This window comes from Amblyraja radiata, chromosome 32 (genome assembly GCF_010909765.2).
Source record: "Amblyraja radiata isolate CabotCenter1 chromosome 32, sAmbRad1.1.pri, whole genome shotgun sequence".
Taxonomy (NCBI): Eukaryota; Metazoa; Chordata; class Chondrichthyes; order Rajiformes; family Rajidae; genus Amblyraja; species Amblyraja radiata.
In genome coordinates this window covers 10577591-10600020 of record NC_045987.1, presented here as the reverse complement: position 1 = coordinate 10600020, position 22430 = coordinate 10577591, and the positions used below count along the sequence as shown (strand labels likewise).

Sequence of the window (22430 nt, the reverse complement as noted above, 5' to 3'; positions counted from 1 at the left end):
CCTCATCCATCCAGTTAAATCAAAATTGACACCTACAAGGGTAATTGATTACCTAGAATTTACTATCAAAAACAGTAAATATGTTGGTGACTTTGCCTAGGGGCAAATGACAATATTAATTAAGCCTGCAATGACCTGATAGTCAAATTCTAGCCATCTATCAGGCAAACAGCGAGTGTAATTGGCAAATAGCAGCTGCATTCCCAGCAGTACGGGCCTTTGCATTACCTGAACTTACAGCAAGCAAAGGAACGAACACTCAGATTACATGCAGGCCGAATTGGCAAACTATGGATTGCCAGCAGAGGCCATTGTTGAATAACTATGGTGGATAACGAATGGGAGACAGCTCAGGGAAATTTTGCTCGAAAGCCATCGAGGGTTCTTCAGACCTATGCAAGCGGCTAAGGATGGGGAGACACCAACACAGTCTAAAGCTATGGGGGCAGATGGAATGAGCAGGAGTCTGTAATTCCCCAACACATGGAATCAATTACCCAGAATTGTTGGGGGCACAATATGGACTCAAGATTCTCTGTTACGATATGCAACCGGTGCTTGTTCAAATTCAGATTGATAACACCACTGCGGTGGCATATATCCATTAACAAGGGTGGTGTAAAATCTGTATCTTACGACAGATTGTCGAACCTCATTTGGCACTGGTGTATCGAGAGGAATATTTGGGAAATCTACGAGGTAGATATAACACGGTGACAGATGCTGGATCACGAATGTTTAATAACACAGAATTGATGTTGAATCAGACAGTATTTAACAAAATAACTACACGATTTGGCATACCAGATGTTGATCCGTTTGCATCTAGACTAACCATTAGTTACCCAGATATGTGTCCTGCGAGCTGGATCCAGGAGCAAGGCAGTGGATGCTTTCTCCCTTAATTGGGGAGGAATGTTTATGTATGCTTTCTGCCAATTTGTCTCACAAACCGATGCTTGACAAAAATCAAGCAAGACTAAGCCACAGGCATATTGGTAGTGCCAGATTGGCCTACTCAAGCCTGGTCCCCAAAAATTTTGGGAATTATAGTCCAGCCAGTAATGGCTGTACCCAAGAGCAGGGACCTCCTAGTGAACCCAGTTACAGGGAGCAATCATCCACTACATGAACGTATAACTTGTTGGTCTGCAGATTCTGAGGAGGCCATTTCAAGGCATAGGACTGTCCGAACAAATACAACACAGTTCGGATAACAGATGTCTTGGAGTTCCTATCAACTGTACTATAACTATAAACTAAGTTATAGTGCATCTATAGTGCCAGAGGCGCACTCTCCTCCAATCTGATGCCGGAAGCAGGGCACAGTTCGATAGGAACGCACCAATTTCAAAAACAAAATTCATGAAGGGAATTTACAATTTAAGACCTCCAAGGCCAAGGTACACTGACACATGGGATGTGAGCGTGGTACAAACCCTACTTTGACAGTGGGGACCGCCTATAACTAACTCTGAAGGTGGTATGCTGACAAAGAGTCCAGACACTGCAAAAGCTACGGTTGGACTACATGACCACCAATATGAACAACATAACATTCCTAATCAGGAACCTGATAAAACAGAGCAGGCCAGGAATGCCAAGGATGGAGATCCAGTTCTTGGCATATCCAGAGGACCAACGGTTGTGTGGGTGGTAACATACTAACACCAATATCTGATAGTTACGGAGAACCTCAGAGGCTCAGAACAATCGGTCCTCATCAGCCATAAAAAAACCACACCAAAAGGTGTCAACTCAAACCATCTCCAGATGGTCAGAAGAGGTAATGGCTGTAGCAGGAGTAAACATTTATATGGTTAAATCTCACTCCACCAGGGCTGCATCTACGTCGGCAGCAAGAGCTATGGACGTGCCCCTTGACGACATCCTAGTGGCTGCAGGATGGACGAATGAAATAACGGTCCACCGGTTTTATAACAAACCCATAACCGGACTGGAGGTGTTTGCACGTACCATTTTAAGTTCTGTCCCTTAGTTTCCCCCCCCCCCCCCCCCAAGGTTGGGAGGGGTAACTTTTGTAAAAACTTTTCTTTCATTTAAGGCATCAGTTTCTTTACTTAACTACGTAAAGTCTGAATGCTTTAATGATTACACGCATCCATGGTCAATCCATTCAGTGTGTGATGCCTGGATTCGTAACCGGCGTAAAATCACAGAGCTTTGAAAACTTCACGTAGTCACTCACGTGACTCCGAAGTAAAATAGTAAGATTAAACGAGAACTTACCAGTTTGAAGTTTGATCTTGATTTTATGAGGAGTTACGATGAGCGATTACGTGCCCACCGCTCCCACCCTCATACTATCAAGGTCATATGGAAGTTCTAGTTTCTTCACAATCTTACTATTCTCAGGTCTTCTTTTTATCTGTGATTTAACACCGCTGCTTTGAAGATTGACGCGCACGCAGACGGACGGCCCTTCTTCACATAATCGCTCATCGTAACTCCTCATAAAATCAAGATCAAACTTCAAACTGGTAAGTTCTCGTTTAATCTTACTATTTTTATACAGTACCAGAATGGCCTTGGCCAGAATAGCCAAATAGCTAACGTGAAAATTCACGGATTTATTCGACAAACTGTCAGTGTTCCACAGTTTGTGGGACTCGACCAAATTACACTCTGTCCTCCACTGCTGAAGGTTCCAAGTGGAACCAATAGCCACTTTAAGACATTTGGTTTGTTCAATTTGCATCTCTCTGGACATTCAAAATGTTTTTTTGACAAATCTGGTTCTTCTTCAAAAACTCTTAATATTGAATTGATCAACTATATGAGTTATAGATAAGCTAGACAGTCAGAACCGTTTTTCCTGAGATTAGGAATGTCAAACTAGAGGCATGGTTTTAGGTGAGAGGAGAAAATTTAAAGGAGATGTGCGGGGTAAATTTTGTTTTTACAGAGGGGTGGGTACCTGGAACACTCTGTCAGGTGTGGTTGTGGAGGCAGATAGGAAAGTGGCATTTGAGGCTTTTGGATATGCCGGGAGAGCGGTGGGATGTGGACCTCTGCAGGAAACTGAGAATAGTTTAACTTGACATGTTAGGCACGGACATTTTGGGACAAAGGGCCTGGTCCTGAGCTATGTAATCATATTGTAAAACTTGTTAGGTTTCAGCTGCGTCATTCTCGTATTTTAGAACATGTTCTCGCCTGGTAGAATATAATTCTGGTACAGTATAATTCAGTTGCCTCTATTATTCTGCAGTTGGATTAACATTGTGCTGCAGTAATTAACTGTAATTAAGTTGAATTTGATCAATTCAAATGTATGCCTTGGGGTCATTATTTACATTACCAACCACCTTGTTCCCAAATCTGAAAAATGAGAAAGCACTTCAGTTAGGTAATCTCAGAGTGGCCAATTGACTGTTGGGATTCCAATAAGGAATCCTGCTTTAAAGTAATATCTATTTTTATTTTCAAATGTTGATCAAATCAACTTATGTCTTTGCTATTTTTGTTATTCAAAATAATTTGGCCACATCATAACGAGTTCTGCAGAAGGTGTTGTCACAGGCACGGTATTTTGTTTCTTATTATAACATCCTCAAGTGCCGTGCCATTTTGAGGCACCGTGTTTTATCAAGTGGAAGGGCTTTTTTAGCATCGACAATGGAGACTTCATTGTGTCCTGCCAAGAAATTAAGTGTTTCCATAACTCTGAGATTAGAATAATTCCTGGTTATGATTGTGCAATGTGCGATGCCTGATGGTGAGGTTTTCAGAGTGTATATCTAACACAACACAGAGTCACATCTTATCTGTGCTCCTTCCCATATTCTGCATCCATGTGACCAGTGTTTAGCTGCGTACCGTGACATGTAGACATTTGTGATTTGCCAGACGTGAGGTGAAGCAGCTGCCAAGTTTATCACATTCAAAATGCTTCTCTCATGCTGTAAATGATTACCTATTAAAATATGAAATCTAACCACCCTGGGATATCGCATGAATATGGAACAGAACTGTTTTAAAACTGCTTTCAACCTAATAGAATATAATTTGATTTTGAACCGAATGTGATACATGGAAAAACTAGTGCAGACACTGACTCTTTAAGGAGGGAGGTTAGTGGAGTCAGATGCTCAAGGGCAAACTGGGGGTGTGGGGGGTAGGAAAACAGGGAGAGGGTAAAGGAGCTGGATTGTTCATGCATAAAGTTGCAATAAAATCAGGTCTGATTGCCCACAACCTGTGCTGTAACTTGCTGTGATTCTGTTCTGTAATTCACCAATTCTCAGGAGCTATGTTTTAGTTTAATTGATTTATTATTAGTCATGAATCAAACCCTGAACCCAGGTCCCTTTAGAATCACACAGTTTTGCAGATTCCACTTCCATCCAACCCTGTTCCAACTGACAAAAAACTAAACCCCTCAAATCAGAATGTGCCAGAAAATTCTATAAAATTACCTGTTGGTCTTGGTGTTGAAATTATCAATTGTTGCTCTATCTACAACTTGCAGGGTGATTGCGGGGGGAGGGGGGGGTGGATGCATTTACATCTCAAAATGACATTGAATCTCTCATTTGACAATAGATTCAAGAGATTCAAGAGAGTTTATTGTCATGTGTCCCAGATAGGACAATGAAATTCTTGCTTTGCTTCAGCACGACAGAATATTGTAGGCATAAATAAAGTTTAATAGTCTGATGGCTGTGAGGAAGAAGTTGTTCCTTAACCTGGATGTTGCAGATTTCAGGCTCCTGTACCTTCTACCTGAAGGCAGCGGAGAGATGAGTGTGTGGCCAGGATGGTGTGGGTCCTTGATGATACTGCCAGCCTTTTTGAGGCAGCGACTGCGATAGATCCCCTCGATGGTAGAGAAGTCAGAGCCAATGATGGACTGGGCAGTGTTTACAACTTTTTGCAGTCTTTTCCACTCCTGGGCGCTCAAGTTGCCGAACCAAGCCACGATGCAACCGGTCAGCATGCTCTCTACTGTGCACCTGGAGAAGTTTGAGAGAGTCCTCCTTGATATACCGACTCTCCGTAATCTTCTCAGAAAGTAGAGGCGCAGATGTGCTTTCTTTATAATTACATCAGTGTTCTGGGACCAGGAGAGATCTTCAGAGATATGCACACCAAGGAATTTGAAGCTCTTGACCCTTTCAACCATTGACCCGTTGATATAAGATCCCCTGATAAGATCTGAGTGTCATTGATGTGTACTGATTAATATCTTTATGTATTATACAAACTGCCACACTTGTTAACCTGTACAGAATTGGGCGATATTTTAGAGTAAATTAAGACTTATTATGTAACAAAAGATATGCATTTCCATTATGCTGTTCACAGCCTCAAGATTTCCTGAAGTACTTTATAGACAATGAGTCTGCCCAGTAATAAAATAATCTCCCAGTGATCTGTAGCACTGGTGTAGATTAAGAGATGAGCATGGACTAATTTTGCAGAGTATAACGATTCTTGCCATTGCAACTTGATGTGAACCTCACTTTTCCATTAGAGTGGAAAATATAAATTAGCATGTTCCACTTGTGATTGCCTCTTCAAGTAATAGGTTAATAATATTTTTTTATTTGTCATTCGAGCTTCTAAGTATACATTTGAACAAAATGTTGTTCCTCACGGGGCTGAGGTGCAAGGTGCATAGTGGTTGATATTGAGTGCAGCGTGCGTGTGTTTTCGTTGAGGTGTGTGTGTATGTTGGGGGGCAGCAGGGTGTTCATCATTCTAAGCCAGGGGAAGAAGCAGTTGCACATTATGGTGGTACTAGCCTTGATGCTCCGGTACCTCATACCGGATGGCAGAGGGGCAAAGAGTTCATGGGAGGGGTGGGAGAAGTCCTTTATAATGTTAGAGGCTTTTCGGAGGCATCGTTTGTTGAAAATGTCCAGAATGGATGGGCGAGGCTCTCAGATGATTTTCTCCGCTTTCCTGACTAATCGCTGCAGGGTCTTCCTGCCTGATGCAGTGCAGTTGCTGTACCAGGTGGTGATGAAGCTGGTCATGACACTCTCTATGGTACCTCTGTAGAACATAGAGAGGATGGGTGGGGGAAGCCTCGCCCATTTCAGACTCCTGAGGAAGTACAGCCTCTGCTGAGCCGTCCTGGTCGGGTGTGTGGTGTTGAGAGACCAGGAGAGGTCATCAGCGAGGTGCACCCCTAGGAATTTGATGTTGCTCACCCTCTCCACGATGGAACCATTGATGTGCAGGGGGGAGTGGGCAGCCTGCGTTCTCCTGAAGTCTACAATCAACTCTTTGGTCTGGGTGATGTTCAGAGACAGATTGTTGTCTTTGCACCAGTTCACAAGCTGCGCCACTTCTTCTCTGTAAGCAGAGTCATTGTTGTCTCTGATGAGGCCCACGACTGTAGTGTCATCTGCGCATTGGATTATTTGGTTGGTGTTGTGTTTGGCGGCACAGTCGTGGGTAAGTGGTAGTGCCCTGCAAATGGGCTGAATAGCGAGGATGAACGGGCGACTTCCTTCCACATCTATTAGATGGGACTGACTGCTCCAGCTTGTCTGTGCCGCACATCATGTGCTGTAACTAGTGAATGTTGTTCAGATGAGACTACACAAAAAGTAATTCAACTGAGAATGCTCTGCTCACTCACAGCTTATAATCGAAATGTTGACTATAAAATCATGTAAATGCTGATTATGGTCATTGATATGTCACAAACATTAAATTTCACTGAGTATTATGTCATTGTTTTCATTGCAATACAATGTTAAAATAAATTTAGTAACTATCAAGCCTGTCAGGCACAACTTTATAACGAGTAAACGGTCTCAGTGTGAATCTCAACAGCATTGGATTCCTTTCCTATTTAGATCCCTCACCCCGCCCTGCCCATGAGGTCAGTACTTCAGGTCAGCTTTCTTGCATCATAACAGTTCCTAACTTTCATACTGTGACAAGTTTTGAATGACTAGTGTCAGAAGAATCATTTTGTATAGGTGCATGTAAAGGTAAAAAAGGGAATATTGAAAATGTTCCTTTTTTTCTATTGTATTTATTGATTTGCATCAAAAGCATGTTTGAACAGTTTGTTAACAATTCGAGGTACTTCCAAAGAGCAAAATGCCAGAGCAACTCGGCAAGTCAGGCAGCAACTGTGGAGGGAGTATATAGAAACTTTTCAAGTCTGGATCCATCTTCCAGTGGGTCTTCAAACCTATCCATTCTCTCCACAGATGCTGCTTGACCTTGCTGAGTTACTCAGAAGTTTGTGTTTTGCTCAAGATTCCAGCATCTGCAGTTCCTTGCATCTTCTTCCAGATCAAATTCTTTTTTTCTTATTGCCTAAATATTGTAAATTATTGGTACATTGTCCAAAATATTAAATCAACATTAAATTCACATTTTGTTAATTATAACCTTATTTGTTTAGAGGGTAAACCGGGATCCTTCAGATGAAGACTGCTTTTTCGATCTACTAAGTCGTTTCCAAAGTAATCGTATGGATGACCAGCGCTGCACGTTTGAAGAGCAACAGAATGGCTTGACTGGGAGTACATCAACCCCAGTGTCTCCTCTGCAGGACAGAATATGTGAGTACAAGATGAGTAACATAGTATGTCCAGTGATTTGCTCAAGATACCAACATCTGCAGTCTTCTGTGTCTCTATGTAACTTGAGTGTTGGTTTAAGCCACCTCCCCCGGTGATCCAGCTGCTACAACTCTGTAACAGGCCACAGTAGAGTTCCAATTGAACACCATCACTTTCAGACGAAAGGTCCATCCATGTTGATTTGAGGAATAACCAAATTTGATCTGCCAGAACTATTTTTTATAATTTAAACTGACCAAGAATGTTGCAGCCTCAGTGTGCCTGGTAAACCATGGAGAGGGGTTATATCACACCCAGTTTTGGGTAAACAAGATCGGCATACCAAATAATCCAGTTAACGCAGCTTATACAAGAATCAATTGCCGGCGCAATGGGACTCCAGGAGCTTCACGTGCATCCAGTTCTCTGATTCCCCCCCCGCTCAATACATTGAACAGTGCCTGCAGCACTTCATCTAATCGTGGCAAACATCTTGCCTCCACTTCCAGTTTTGGCAAACCCCACATTCAATGTCAGAAACCAAATTTTAAAATGCTGACCCATGCAGGAGGTGGCAGTGTGAATACAGTGCACAGGTGAATGTGACATTTGTCAGCATTGGTCCACTTTTTTTGCCCGTGTAGACAATATACCAACAGCAAGTTACTTTGCAATCATCACACACTGCTGAGCAAACAGTTGAAATACTGTGCACAATGCAGATCTTCATTTTACTGAGAGGAGACATTGGAAAATATGCAGAAAAGATTCACAAAGGTGATACCAAACTTGGTGGATTATGTCTATTTTAAAGATTGAAGGCTTAGAGAAGCGAAGGCTAAGGATTTAGCTTAAAGGCAACTTTAAAAGAGATTAAGTCAAAGGAGATGTATTTGCACACGTGGAGACTCCAGAACTAAGACTCATAATTATGTTTTAATCATCATTACCGGTGCTGTCTGTACCGAGTTTGTACGTTCTCCCTGTGACTGCGTGGGTCTTCTCCGGGAGCTCCGGTTTCCTCCCAGTCTAAAGACGTACAGGTTTGTAGGTTAATTAGCTTCAGAAAATTGTCCCTGGTGTGTAGTATAGTGATATTTTATGGGATGATGTCTGGTTGGTGCGGATCCGGTGGGCCGAAGGGCCTGTTTCCGCACTGTATCTCTAAACTAAACCAAATAAACCTGAAATAAAAAAATAAAAAATCTGGACTCAGTAAGCACAATGCCACTAAAAACCCAAAGGTTCAATTATGTCTTTCATGGAAGGAATTATTTTGGCTTTGCCTGATCTGATCTATATGTGACTCTGGACCCACCAATGTGGTTGACTCGTAACTGCCTCCTTGGTTCAGGGGCAATCGGGGATTGTCAATAAACACAAGTATTCCCAATAGTGTCCACAAACTGTGAATGAACAAACTTAAAAAAAATCTCAGCCAACCAAAGGAATGGTTATCAGCACAGTTGATGGATGAATCTTTGGATGCTAAGGGAATTGAGAGCGGTGGGGGTAATGCAGAAAAATTGTGCTGAGAGATAAGGTCAGCCATGATCTTATTGAATAGACACGAGAATGAGGATCTACCACTACTATTTTTTAGATAAGATTACCTCAGAAAAAGAAAATTAAACGTATTTGTATATTGCATTTCACAACACTGGGCATGCACTTATGCACGTTTGAAGTATAATTATTGCTGTGGTGTTAGTAGTGCTGCAGCTAATTTAGGTACTTTTGGTTACCACATGTGGTTGTATAAATGACCAGCTAATCTTTGTGATTAGCTGGTTATTTGCTGTGTGATTGGGGTCTAAAAATTAGCCAGAGCACCAGGGTGAATTCCTATGCACTTTGATTAATGTCACTTGCAAGGGTTAAATGAAGCCCTGATGTACCATCTCACAGCATCACTGTATCTCATCCAAACAACAGCATTGAAAGACGTCCTGTCCATCACAAACTCCTTAGCATGTGGTACCAAAACTGTTCAGGCAGTCATTTATAGTTAACAACTAAAATACACTGCTGTTATTTTCACTCTGATGATGGCTTCTCATTTTCTTTAATGGTATTCCACCCTTTGCCCCTTCCTTTACAGCTCAGACATCACTCATTACATCCCCGCAGACAGAGGAATTTTTTGACTTGATAGCAAGTTCTCAGAGTCGGAGGTTAGATGATCAACGAGCCAACGTGGGCGGCCTGCCTGGACTGAGGATCACGCACAACAACAGCCAGGTGGTGATGGGGCATCTGCGGCCCGATGGAGATCCTCAGGAGCCCGGAGATGATTTCTTCAACATGTTAATGAAATGCCAGGTGGGAACTGTGAGGGGGTCTGGCTCACTCCAGGAGTGAGGAAAATCCCACTGCTTTAGCAATGTATCACGTATGAATATGTTAATATTGAATGGTATGCTTACCTTCATCAAATGGGGTATGAGGTTTGAGTCAGGAAGTCATGTTGCATCTTTATTGGTCTGGTTAGGCCGCATTTGGAGTATTGGTACAAGATTGATTGACGGACATAAAAATAGTGTCAAGTGATTGTTTAGGAATGGTGGGCCCCTTAAGTTGGTATTAGGATATCTGCTCTCTTGACGTCTGTTGATAATCCTGATTCCACATTCCGTTCCCTACTCTTTCTCTGTAGTTCCACAACTTCTCTTCCCCTTGAGGTATTTCTCTTGAATTCCTTTTGAATGTGCATCCACTCACATGATGTTAAACTCAAGTGTTAAAGCAAGGTGATAAACTCATTGATAGTCACCAACAGAGTGGTGAAATGGGCTGATTAACTCATACAAGGAAGTATGAAATGTTTTGGCAGGCAGAATGGGAAAAGACAAATTTTAAACAGAGCAGATGATAGGATTAGCAGCAGTCCAGTGGATGCAAGTACAAATCCCACCAATACATTTGAATTCAGCTTAAAATTAATCCCTGCAAATAACACAGGCATCAATAGTGTTCAGGAAGCTGCAGGAGTACATAGAACAGTACAGCGTAGGAACAGGATCTTTGGCCCACTGTCTTTGCCTAACACGATGCCAAGACCAGCTCTTATCGGCCTGCACATAAACCATATCCCTCTATTCCCTCCAGTATCTTAAATGCCACTGTCGTATCTGCCTCTACCACCTCCCCCACTCGTGTATTCCAGGCAATCGCCACCCTCTGCATTTAAAAAAAAAATTGTCACATATCTCCTTCAAATGTTTCCCCATCACACCTTAAAGCTTGCCCTCTACAACTTGACATTTCCACTCTGGGGGGGAAAAAGGTTCTGACTGTCCTATCTTTGCCTCTCATAATTTTATATACTTCTATCCTCCCCCCCCCCCCCCCCCCCCCCCAACCTTTGCCATTCCAGAGAAAAGAATCCAAGTCTCCCCAACGGTTGCTAATACCTCCTAATCCATCACCATTCTGGTAAACCTCCTTCCAGTAATGGGGTAACCAGAACCCCATGCAATACTCCAAATGTGACCTAATCAAAGTCCTATAAAGATGCATCATGACTTCCTGACACCTATACTCAATGACCTGACCAATGAAAGCTACCATACCAAATGGCCATTGAAAACCGAAAGGATTAATTAATGTGAGGAGACATGTCATTATGGACTGGACATGTGTCATTCCCGTCTCATACTAAGGTTCTGACCTTTAACTGCCCCCTTAAGTGGCCGACGAAGACACTGTATTAGCTATAGAGAGAGATTGGACAAATTTAGATTGTTTTCTTTGGAGAGTCGGAGGCTGAGGGGGAGACTGTATAGAAGTATATAAAATCATGGGATGCGTGGTGAGGTTAGACTGGGAACTTTTATCCAAGGGTGGAGATGTTAAAGACTAGAGGCCATAGTGTTAAGATGAGAGGGGCCAAGTATAAAGGAGATGTATAGGGCAGGCTGTTTTACATGGACAATGGTGGGTGCCTGGAATACGCTAGGAGTGGTGGTGGAGGCTGATTTGATAGTGGCATTTAAGAAGCTTTTGGATAGGCAAATGGATATGTAGGGAATGGAGTTAGATGGATCATGTGCAGACACAAGAGATTGGTTCAACTTTGGCACAGATATTGTGGGCCAAAGGCCCTGTTCGTGTATTGTGTTTGACTCTCCCTTCTCAAGAAAATTATGGAATGGTCTCAAAGGACCTATGGCCAATAGGGTCTAAATCAAACAGATTTCAAAGATGTTCGTGCTTGGACATAGACTTTCAGCCGATGGGCCTGTCCTAAATACCCCCAGTCAGTATGCCATCATTGTTTGGTTAAAACTATTATAAGCAGGCTCCTTCGTTTTAGGTGGGCTGATGTGTGATGATTGAAATGCTTTATTTTCTGTTGCAGTCGTCCAGGATAGATGACCAGAGATGTGCTCCTCCCAGCCCGACACCAAGAGGACCCACTGTCCCCGACGAGGATTTTTTCAGCCTGATCCAGAGGGTGCAGGCTAAGCGGATGGACGAGCAGCGTGTTGACCTTCCCTCCAACCGTGAAGGGCTGGAACAGAGCGGGCCTAGCTCCTGCTGAGCAGTGTGCGGCTGACAGACTTGTAAACAAGCTGGACTTGCTGTGCGGATCAATGCCCCTGCCAACACTACAAGGGAGCCCAGGCCAAAAGCTGTCCACACTGCCCCTGTGAGATCACCACATGCTTCTAGACAACTGCTTAAAGCTCCTCACAATTAATGAACCAAAATATGAACATTTTATGCTTTATTTCAAATGGTACAAGAGTTATCCATGGGAGGTGAAAAGATGTAAGCACATCATTAGGTAAATTTGCACACGGTGACATTGAATGAATGTAACACTGCAGGTACTGTAGGACATGTGGGTCTGTAGTCACATGCAGATTTCAACAGACTTATACACAGAGTGCGTGCAGGCAAAATGACGTGCACACATACATGTCACTCGGCTCAATTCATACAGTTCACGGGTGCAGACACATCTCATACATTATCTCACAAACATTATGGATATTATACACCTCATACATACAAACAAACCACATTCCATGTTCAATCCACCCACCCTAGAGCCACTTAGAGATTGATTAATTTCCTTGCTTTGATTTTTCATAAAAGAACATTGGTCGAACAGATTGTTTTCCTTTATTGAAGGTGTTGCTTCTAATTTCGCTGTCGTGAAGTTTCAGTGACAGATTTTAACTTTTAAATTTACAAAATTAAACAAAGCATTTTGACAATATGTGGCAAGACGTTGCAGCCCTCTTCAACTTGTGCATTGTGTGCACCATATCTTACACATCGAGGTGAGACCAAAATCCTCCATGTTACGGATGATCTATTGAGCTGTATATTACGTGAATCAGTCCCGAGAGACATGAACACTGACAATGCCACAGATTTTCTACGGGAACAATTTGGAATCCTGGCTAATTCTATCGAGAACCCAGAGGTGCTCTATTTACTAACAGTATGTGGAAACCCTGGGATTGCATCAGGACTGCCTGTCAAAAAGCACTAGGAATTTAAGTGAAAGTTACTACATGCAATTAAAAGGGAGTAAATAATAGCATAATACTAATGACAAACAGTGTCATCTTGAAATCACAATTGTTATGAGTTTGTATGGAATTATTTTCCCCTGCTATCAAAAACACTTAAAGACATATAGGCTAATGCAACAGTTAAAACAGTGGATTGAGAATTAAGGACATATTGGTGCTACAAACTGATGCTGTATTTCACAGCCAAGGTATACATCATGCAATTTATCTGCATCTATAGTTCCATAAGGCATTTCTGTAGAAAGTTTTTCTTTGTTTCAGAAAATGAATGTAATTAGGAACCATGGCAGAAGCAATCTCATGCTATTCTCAATCTGTTGTCTTCGCTGGAAGCATGGTGACTGCATTTCCTTACTCCAACCCCCAAGTTGGTTAAAGACAAAATTGAATTTGCTGTTATTTTATATATAAAATTTGCAATTTTCCAAATTTCTCCAAACTCCTGTTTCTCCTTGTAACTGTCTTCTGCATTATCCGTTTCCTACCTCTATTACAAGCAGTTGAAAGACAAATTCTCAGTGCGAGGCTCCTTGGTGCCACACTGAAATCATAATGTTACTGCATTTTTAAATGATAATAATTGCTTTGTATTTTAAAAAAAATTGTGTTTTATGATTAACCTGAGTGCCACAGTGGAGCTTAGTTTGCCCCAGCTGGTGAAATAAAATGGTTCCACTGCTCTAAAAGAGCTGGCTGCCAGTTATCCTTGAACCCAACATCAGTATAAGAAGATAGGTGCCTCACTGTTTGTGGGTTTTGCTGGGCACACTTCAACCACTGACTGGTTTCAGAAGTAATTCATTGGCTGTGAAATGATTTGTGGCATCCTTCACATTGTGGAAAATTGAAGAGAAATGCAAGTGCTTCAAATGTTATACATGGTGTTTGGAGGAGGACTGATCAATGTATCCAGTATCGAGTCACACGGCTGGACCCAGCACTGAGACCCAGTCAGTGCAGCCTGGTGATGAACTCTCAACCTACACCAGCATCAGTCCTTAAAATGTGAAGAAAGTGACCTAATGCCTCCTTTGGTACCAATACCCCTTCCAGCTTTCATTATAGATGTGCATTTCTAACCTATTGAACTACAAAACAAGAACAGGCCAAGGAGGTCCAGGACATGGAGAGCACCCCAGCAGAGAAGTTCAAAGGTGCAGATCAATCCACTGTACTGCCGAAGGAACAATTCAGGGTTCAATTTATGTATGAATGAAAGAGCTTTTGGTCACCTTAGGAGAGATGTAAATGCTGTACCTTGTTGTAACTGCTGCTGTATCTTTAACATTATGAACCTTAAAATCCCCTTCTGGTACTTTTTTTTCTTTCATCCAAACACTGCCAGTAAGTAAAGCATTTCTCTCTTAGATTTCAGACAATTTATGTAAATACAGTGAACTAATTTTATCTAAAAAATTCAGTTTCAGTTAATTTGCAAATGTATAAAACTTTACACAAGTTTGTAATAAAACTACAAACTGTGCATCGATTGTTTTTGCTTTATCCATCTAATGCCAGATAATGGAGGCTGATCTCAGCAAGTGTTTCCAGTGATGTGATTTCTGAACCCATCAATACTTTAACTTATTTCATCACTTTATCATCTGCACATCACTCAACAACATCTGGTTGGTTAACTAACATTCAATTACTTCAGCCCTAAGCACAAAACTGTTGGGATATTCCCAATGAAACTCTAACTTTTTGTACAACAAGTTGAGTGCCATTTTAACTGAAATCATTTTACACCTGCGTTGACATTAGTAATTCATACAGTAACATATCAAATTCTGAAGTTATACAAAGACACAAAGCAGATTTTACCTTAATTCTCTACAATAACTCCAAGTACAGCAGAAAGGCAGGAGGCTGTGGTTCTATTCTGAAACTGTACCCTGTACTTAGTGTGCTGCTGATCCTGTTTGAGTTGGCCCTCAAGCACCCCCAGTTTCTGCGGCGGCTGATATAAGTTGCTTACCTTCATTCACTGAAACCAACCTGACTACTCAAGCCAACCCAGCAAGTTTTATGGAGGTACCAGGGTAGTGGCCTTCATACAAAAGCAAAGGTTGGACTGAGAAAAAAGACAATGAAAGGTAGAAGTAATGGTGTAGCAGAATAGTTTGATCGGTAGCAGTAAAACAGCTGCAGTGAATAGAGAGTCAAAGGCCGGGCAGGGAGTATTCTCCAGGAATGGACAGTAATGCTAGAATTGATTGAAGGTGAAAGTGACGCAGATAAAATATAAAAAGGTAGATAATTGGGTTTTTTTTAAAAGACTGAACGCAAATCTATATTGAATTGAATAAATGTCATAGGAAACATTGAGCTAGAGGGAAAGTACAGAAACATTTCAGGAGATGCATCTAATTGGACAGTATTTATAAAGAGCCACAGTGGGCCAAATGGCCTCCCGTTCAATTAATACTCAACCATTACATGCAAGGGCTGAAACTCAAGGCAATCTAGTTACAGCATTCGCACACGCCATAGAAACAGAGTTTCTGCGTACTTCAGTTCAAACTCACACTGTCTCTTTGTACCCTGTTATTCAAAGGGCCACTGTATACAAAGCTGAAGCATAGATCTAGTTTAATAACTCCTGCAGAGTCACAGAAACCATTTAAATTTGTGGCCAGTCACTGCCCATGCATTTCCCATGCATTTCCCAATACCACTCCTCAATTTACCCCTCACTGAGGCTCCAGCAATCAGTACTTCACTCTTAGATTCCTCAGTTTTATGGTGATTCATATCACAATGTTGTTTTCCTCCTCAAATAAATGTACACAGAGCTCCCACACAGTCACATAGACCGGCAGTGTTCAGTCTTTTATCAGCAGTGTTTTCAGATCTACACAGGTGGCTCCTAGTCCAAAGAAGCAAGGACTAAAATCCCTGCTGTCTTTCCAAGTGAGATTAATTCACTCTTTTTATTAATTTAGGTGTCAAAATTATCACCTCTCTTGTCACGCAGCTCCACATTTAACTCGATAATCCCTCCGTGGATCTGTAGTTGCTGTAGTGGGGAAACGTGGCTTTACAAACTACACCACCCCTTCAGCAACCCAAAGCATGCACTCTCTGACCTCGATACATTCATCCTCACTTTGCCTGGAAATGTCAGACACTACTTCCCCCCCCTCTTCACAAAAATCAATCTGTTCTTCCTTGCCCTGGATAGAGGAGTATTTAAACTCAGTCTCAATATCTCTGGATGAAATCTAACCATTTAATATACCAAGTTTCAAAATAAAGTAGAATTTTAAATAGAGCTGGAGTGAGCCATCTCACGTACTATTGATTCAATGCCATGTCACAGCACAAGTTTTCTTTTTCTTTTCCGATTTGGCATCAGTTCATAAAAATAAATATTTGGAGAAAAATACCTAACCTAACAGGAAAGCCAGTTTCCCTGCCGTATTTTGTCCAAGGTGATATTTTGAATCTGTCTGTAAGATTTAGATAATGTGAATGGTCCCAGGACAAGACCCCAAGTTCCTCCTGTGATCTGGTCAACGTTTGCTTCTCAACCAACATCACCTAAACAGCAACAAAAGTATCTGCTTTAGTCAATGGAGGTTGATAGAAGTGTTTAAAAATAGGAGTGAAGAGGGAGAAATTGCTCGTGGCAGGAGGAATGGCAACCAAGGCAGAGATGAAAACAGCAGAAGCAGTGGAAAGTGATGAAGTAAAAAATATTTTACTCAACATGTTGGAATGCACAGCCTGAAAGGAGTGGGAGCATATTCAACAACTCACACAGTCTCGCTCTGATTGCAAGATACAATGACCCTATAGAGTCATAGAGCAGTGCAGCATGGAAACAGGCCCTTCGGCCCACCTTGCCCATGTTGACCAAGTTGGGCAAATTCATTTGCCTGCATTTGGCAAGATATTACCTGCATTTTACAGAGGACTGTTTACATATCTGTTGTGCAGCTGCAAGAAATAATTTCATTGTTCTATGTCAGCAAATATGACAATATAACACTCATGACTCTCAGCCTAAAGCCCTCTAAATCCTACAATATTTAAGTAAGTAACAAGAACTGCCTCCAATGGATCTTATTGAGATATGTTATTGTTTTACGATGGTAAGTGACCAGGTGTGGAATTAGTTTAAGAAAGAACTGCAGAGGCTGGAAAAATCGAATATGTTTTTGTATATTTTTGGTGTCATTAAGCTGCAAAAGGTACAGATGATTCACCGGGATGTTACCAGGACTCTCGGCCTTAAGTTACATGGAGAGGCTGAATAGTCTGGGACATTTTTCCTGAAGTGTAGGAGGCTGAAGGATGAACATATTAGAAATATACAAAATGGTGAGAGGTATAAAAAAGGTGAATGGTCATAGTCTTTTCCCCAGAGTAGAGGTGACAGACCAAACAAAAAGTATAGGTTTAAGGGTGAAAGAGAAGATTTACAAAGGACCTGAAGAGCAATAAGGGTGGTGCATATATGTAACAAGATGCCAGAGGTAGCTACGATAATTTTTAAATACATTTAAAACACAATTTTAAATAGGTACATGGTAGGAAGTGTATAGGAAATATGCTAAAGGTGGGCAGATGAGACTAGCTCAGCTATTGTGGACAAATTGAGTCAAATGGCCTGTTTCTGTGCTGCATCACTCCATGACTACAATTTGACAAGTTTTGAGGACAAGGGACAGAGGTTCTTTCTGGCGAGAATTCTAGAACTAAGGGCCTAATATCCTAGTCCCAAATGAGGTCAGTCAGAAAGGAGGAGGAAGGGGAGAAAGGAGGAACCAGAATTGGGGGTGTGGAGAGATCCAACGGTTGAAGAATGTTAGAGAAAGAGAATGACAAAGAGTCCTGGAGGCACTTGCACAATGATTGCGACTTTAAATTGAATCAGGTATCAGAGGGCATTTGGTGAGGGGGACTTGGTCAGTGTTCCCTAGAGCTCAGGTTTATGGACAGTGGATGAGAGGACAACCAGGAGAGAGTAGAAACAAGGAACTGCAGATGCTGGTTTACACAGAAGGACACAGTGCTGGAGCAACTCAGCGGGTTAGGCAACATCTCTGGAGAACATGGATAGGTCAAGTTGCAGGTCGGGACCCTTCTTCAGAGTGATTGCATGCGCGAGTAGAATTGTACTGTACAGTAGAATTACAATATAATTCCACAACAGCAAATACATAACAAAGTCGAAGGATACAGAATATTACAGGGTTAAAGCTACCGATATTTAAGGGTACAAATCCAGAAACAATTACGGCGGCTATATTAGTGCTTAATTCTTTAATATGCTAACAGTAATCTCAACTCGTTAACAAGAAATGCCCAAGTTATAATGAGTGCGAGATAAATGCAGACTGTACTTGGATATATTGCTGAACCTAACCCCCAAAAGGTAAATAACTGCTCATTTCCAGTACTTACAATGAAAGCACAGAATTCTAAATCCCAAATCCCTGTGGGAAACATAGAAACATAGAAATTAGGTGCAGGAGTAGGCCATTCGGCCCTTCGAGCCTGCACCGCCATTCAATATGATCATGGCTGATCATCCAACTCAGTATCCCGTACCTGCCTTCTCGCCATACCCTCTGATCCCCTTAGCCACAAGGGCCACATCTAACTCCCTCTTAAATATAGCCAATGAACTGGCCTCGACTACCCTCTGTGGCAGAGAGTTCCAGAGATTCACCACTCTCTGTGTGAAAAAAGTTCTTCTCATCTCGGTTTTAAAGGATTTCCCCCTTATCCTTAAGCTGTGACCCCTTGTCCTGGACTTCCCCAACATCGGGAGCAATCTTCCTGCATCTAGCCTGTCCAACCCCTTAAGAATTTTGTAAGTTTCTATAAGATCCCCTCTCAATCTTCTAAATTCTAGAGAGTATAAACCAAGTCTATCCAGTCTTTCTTCATAAAACAGTCCTGACATCCCAGGAATCAGTCTGGTGAACCTTCTCTGCACTCCCTCTATGGCAATAATGTCCTTCCTCAGATTTGGAACCCATCCTCCTGCCAAATACACAGCAGGTAGTCTTGACACTTGCTCTCTGTTGCCCTGTAAAGGAGCTTCTTTTGGCTCTAGTGGCTCTGGAAGCCCGTGAACAGCTCATGTCTCCTGTCTGTAATTTGACACAGCTGTATTTCAAACCAGTATGATGAGATGTGTTCCCCTTTAAGCCAATAAAATAGATGCTAAAGCCAGCCACACTAAGTGAGCAGTTACAGTACCACAACGTTTTCCATGATCTTCAGTGGGAAATGATTCAGGTCTCTCACAGGGGCCTGACGTTTACAGAGTCATTGATACAGCATCTTTCATAACCTCAAGGCATTTCAAAGCATTTTGGAGCCAATGAATCATTTGCAGTGTAGTTATGTGGCAGCTCACAGCACTGCCCCACAAACAATGTGATTATGACTATATTAGGCCAAAGAATTAATGCCAGTTTGAACTCTGGGCAGAATTTCCTTGGTTTTGTTCACACAGTGGTCTAACATCACATACAGGAAGGGCAGAAAGAGCTTTGGCCAAAGGATCAAAGCTCCAACTCTGCTAATCTACCTTAGTGCTAGCTTGAATCTTGTGCTGTAGGACTTAAATATAACCTTCTGATTCAGAGACAAGAGGCATCTGATTCGGAGACGATACCAGAAGCATGTTTAAATATGTTTTTTAAAGATATCACAGCACATCGAGTCTTAACCGTTGTCAAAGCAGAGTGTGTTGCAAACGGTGACCTATACTCTGCCAGAGGGCAACAAGCAGCAGAGTGTAGAGTGAGGGGAGAGAGTTGAACAAGAAAACAGGAATGAAAATACACACAAGTCTCAGTTTTACCCAAATACTGTTCCACTGAAATACATCCTGAAATATTCATAGCCATAGAGCCATATGGCATGGAAACAGACCCATCGAGCCAACTTGCCCATGCCAACCAAGATACCGTATCTACACAAATCCCATCTGTCTGCATTTGGCCCAAATCCCTCTAAACCTTTCTTATCCATGTACCTAATCTAATGCCTTTTATTTATTTAAAAAAAATATTTTTATTAAAGGCATTTGTACAAATAGTAATAAATGACAAATTGGTTACAGAGTTCTTACATAGCTTCAATTTTTAAAGCTTTTTAAAGAAAAGAAAGAAAGTGATATTAAAAACTATAAACTAATAAAAAGAAAGAAAGCAAGAAAGGAAGGAGATTACAAATATAAAGATTGTGGAGATAGATCCGGGAGATGTTGAGTATAGTTGTTCATCCAACCCTAAACTCAAGTTTTAACTTCAATTTTGTGTTAAACCAGTTTACTTTTTAAAAAATTCAATAAATGGAGACCATATTTTAAAAAATAGTTCTGGTTTGTCAATTAACACCTGGACAGCAATAACACCTACATCAGGATGCTGTTCATTGATTTCAGCTCCGCCTTTAACACTGTCATCCCCGCCAGCTTGATCACCAAACTCAGCGGACTTGGCATCTCCACCTCCCTCTGCAATTGGAAACTGGATTTCCTCACCAACAGACCACAGTCTGTTAGGGTCAACAACCTCACCTCCTCCACTATAACACTGAACACCGGCGTGCCACCGGGCTGTGTGCTCAGCCCTCTCCTCTACTCCCTCTTCACCCATGACTGCATCCCTAAGAATGGCTCCAACGCCATCATTAAATTTGCCGACGACACCACGGTGGTAGGACTGATCAGTGACAACGACGAGTCAGCCTACAGGGATGAGGTCCAGCACCTGACAACCTGGTGTGCCAACAATAACCTCGTCCTAAACTCCAAGAAGATGAAGGAAATTATTGTTGACTTCAGGAAGATCAGAGGGGGCAGACATACCCCCATCCATATAAACGGGACTGAGGTGGAGCGCGTCTCCAACTACAAATTCCTCGGGGTACACATCTCGGAGGATCTGTCCTGGTCCCTCAACACCTCCAAGCTGATCAAAAAGGCGCAGCAGCGCCTTTACTTCCTGAGGAGGCTCAAGAAAGCTCACCTGTCCCCCCCAGATCCTGACCAACTTTTACCGCTGTACCATCGAAAGCACCCTGACCACCTGCTTCACGGTATGGTACAGCAGTTGCACCGTAGCGGACAGGAAGGCACTACAACGGGTGGTGAAAACCGCTCAGTACATCATCGGTGCCCCGCTCCCTGCCATGGATGCCCTCCACCGAAAACGGTGTCTGAGACGGGCCGGGAAGATCATCAAAGACCCCTCCCACCCCAACCATGGACCGTTTGCCCTCCTCCCATCAGGGAGGCGGTACAGGAGCCTCAGGTCTCGTACTAGTAGGATGAGGAACAGCTTCTATAACAACACTATCACATTGCTGAACTCGGAGTCCCGCCGATAGATTTCTCCAGTCTCTCCGTCCACATTGTTTGCTTATTCTGTATTTTTATTTCTATATTGCACTATTACTACGTACTGACGCTAAACTGCATTTCGTTCTACCCATACTTGTATTTGTGCAATGACATTAAAGTTGAATTGAATTGAATTGAATTGAATTGAATTGAATTGAATTGAAAGACAAATCTTATTTTTTCCAAATGCAAGGTCTCGGTCATTTCCGTAATCCACATTTTAATTGTGGGGGTTACTGTTTTTTTCCAAAATATAAGTAATAATTTTTTCGCAGTTATGAAAGTGTCTCTGGCTTATTGTAAAGTTTGTGCTATTATCATGTTCTGATAATCCTAATATTTTTAATTTTGGATCTAGGTCCAGTGGCCTTTTGCCTAATGCCTTTTAAATGTTGTTGCAGTATCTGCCTCAACTACCTTTTCTGGCAGCTCGTTCCATACACCCACCACCTGCTGACAGGTTGCTATTAAATCTTTCCACTCTCACCTTAACCTTATGTCCTCTGGTTCTTGATTTCCCTACTCTGGGTATAGTGCATTTACCCTATCTATTCCTCACATGATCCAGTGCACCTCATTAAGATCACACTTCTCTTGCACTCCAAGGAATAGAGTCCTAATCTGCCCAACCTCTCCCTATAGCTCAGGCCCTCAAGTCCTGGCGACATCCTCGTAAATCTTTTCTGCACTCTTATGACCAGTTGAGCTACTCCGACACTTCATCTTTTAAGTAGGCATCGTGTTTGGCACAGTCATTGTGGGTGAAAGGGGCCTGTTCCTGTGCTATATTGGTCTATATTCACAATGCTCTACATTTTTTTCAGCAGAGTGTTATCACAGCATTAAGCAATGAATTAGAAGACTGAATATTTTATATTTATCTGAGACAGAGCCATACAGCATGGGATGAGGCCCCATGCCAACTAAGATGCCGCATCTAAGCTAGTCCTACCTGCC

General features: G+C 42.1%; 1 protein-coding gene across 3 annotated transcripts in view; it reads left to right on the top strand.

Annotated features, from left to right (window-relative positions):
• The window catches only part of gpsm1 (G protein signaling modulator 1), a 152727-nt gene extending 138142 nt beyond the window's left edge, over positions 1-14585 (top strand). For all 3 annotated transcript variants that reach the window (XM_033048936.1, XM_033048937.1, XM_033048938.1), the window contains 3 exons: positions 7394-7553; positions 9655-9875; positions 11914-14585. In XM_033048936.1, coding sequence (XP_032904827.1) covers positions 7394-7553; positions 9655-9875; positions 11914-12096 — 564 coding nt within the window. In that variant the 3' untranslated portion in view covers positions 12097-14585. The remainder of the gene's footprint in view (positions 1-7393; positions 7554-9654; positions 9876-11913) is intronic.
• Positions 14586-22430: the final 7845 nt, after the last annotated feature.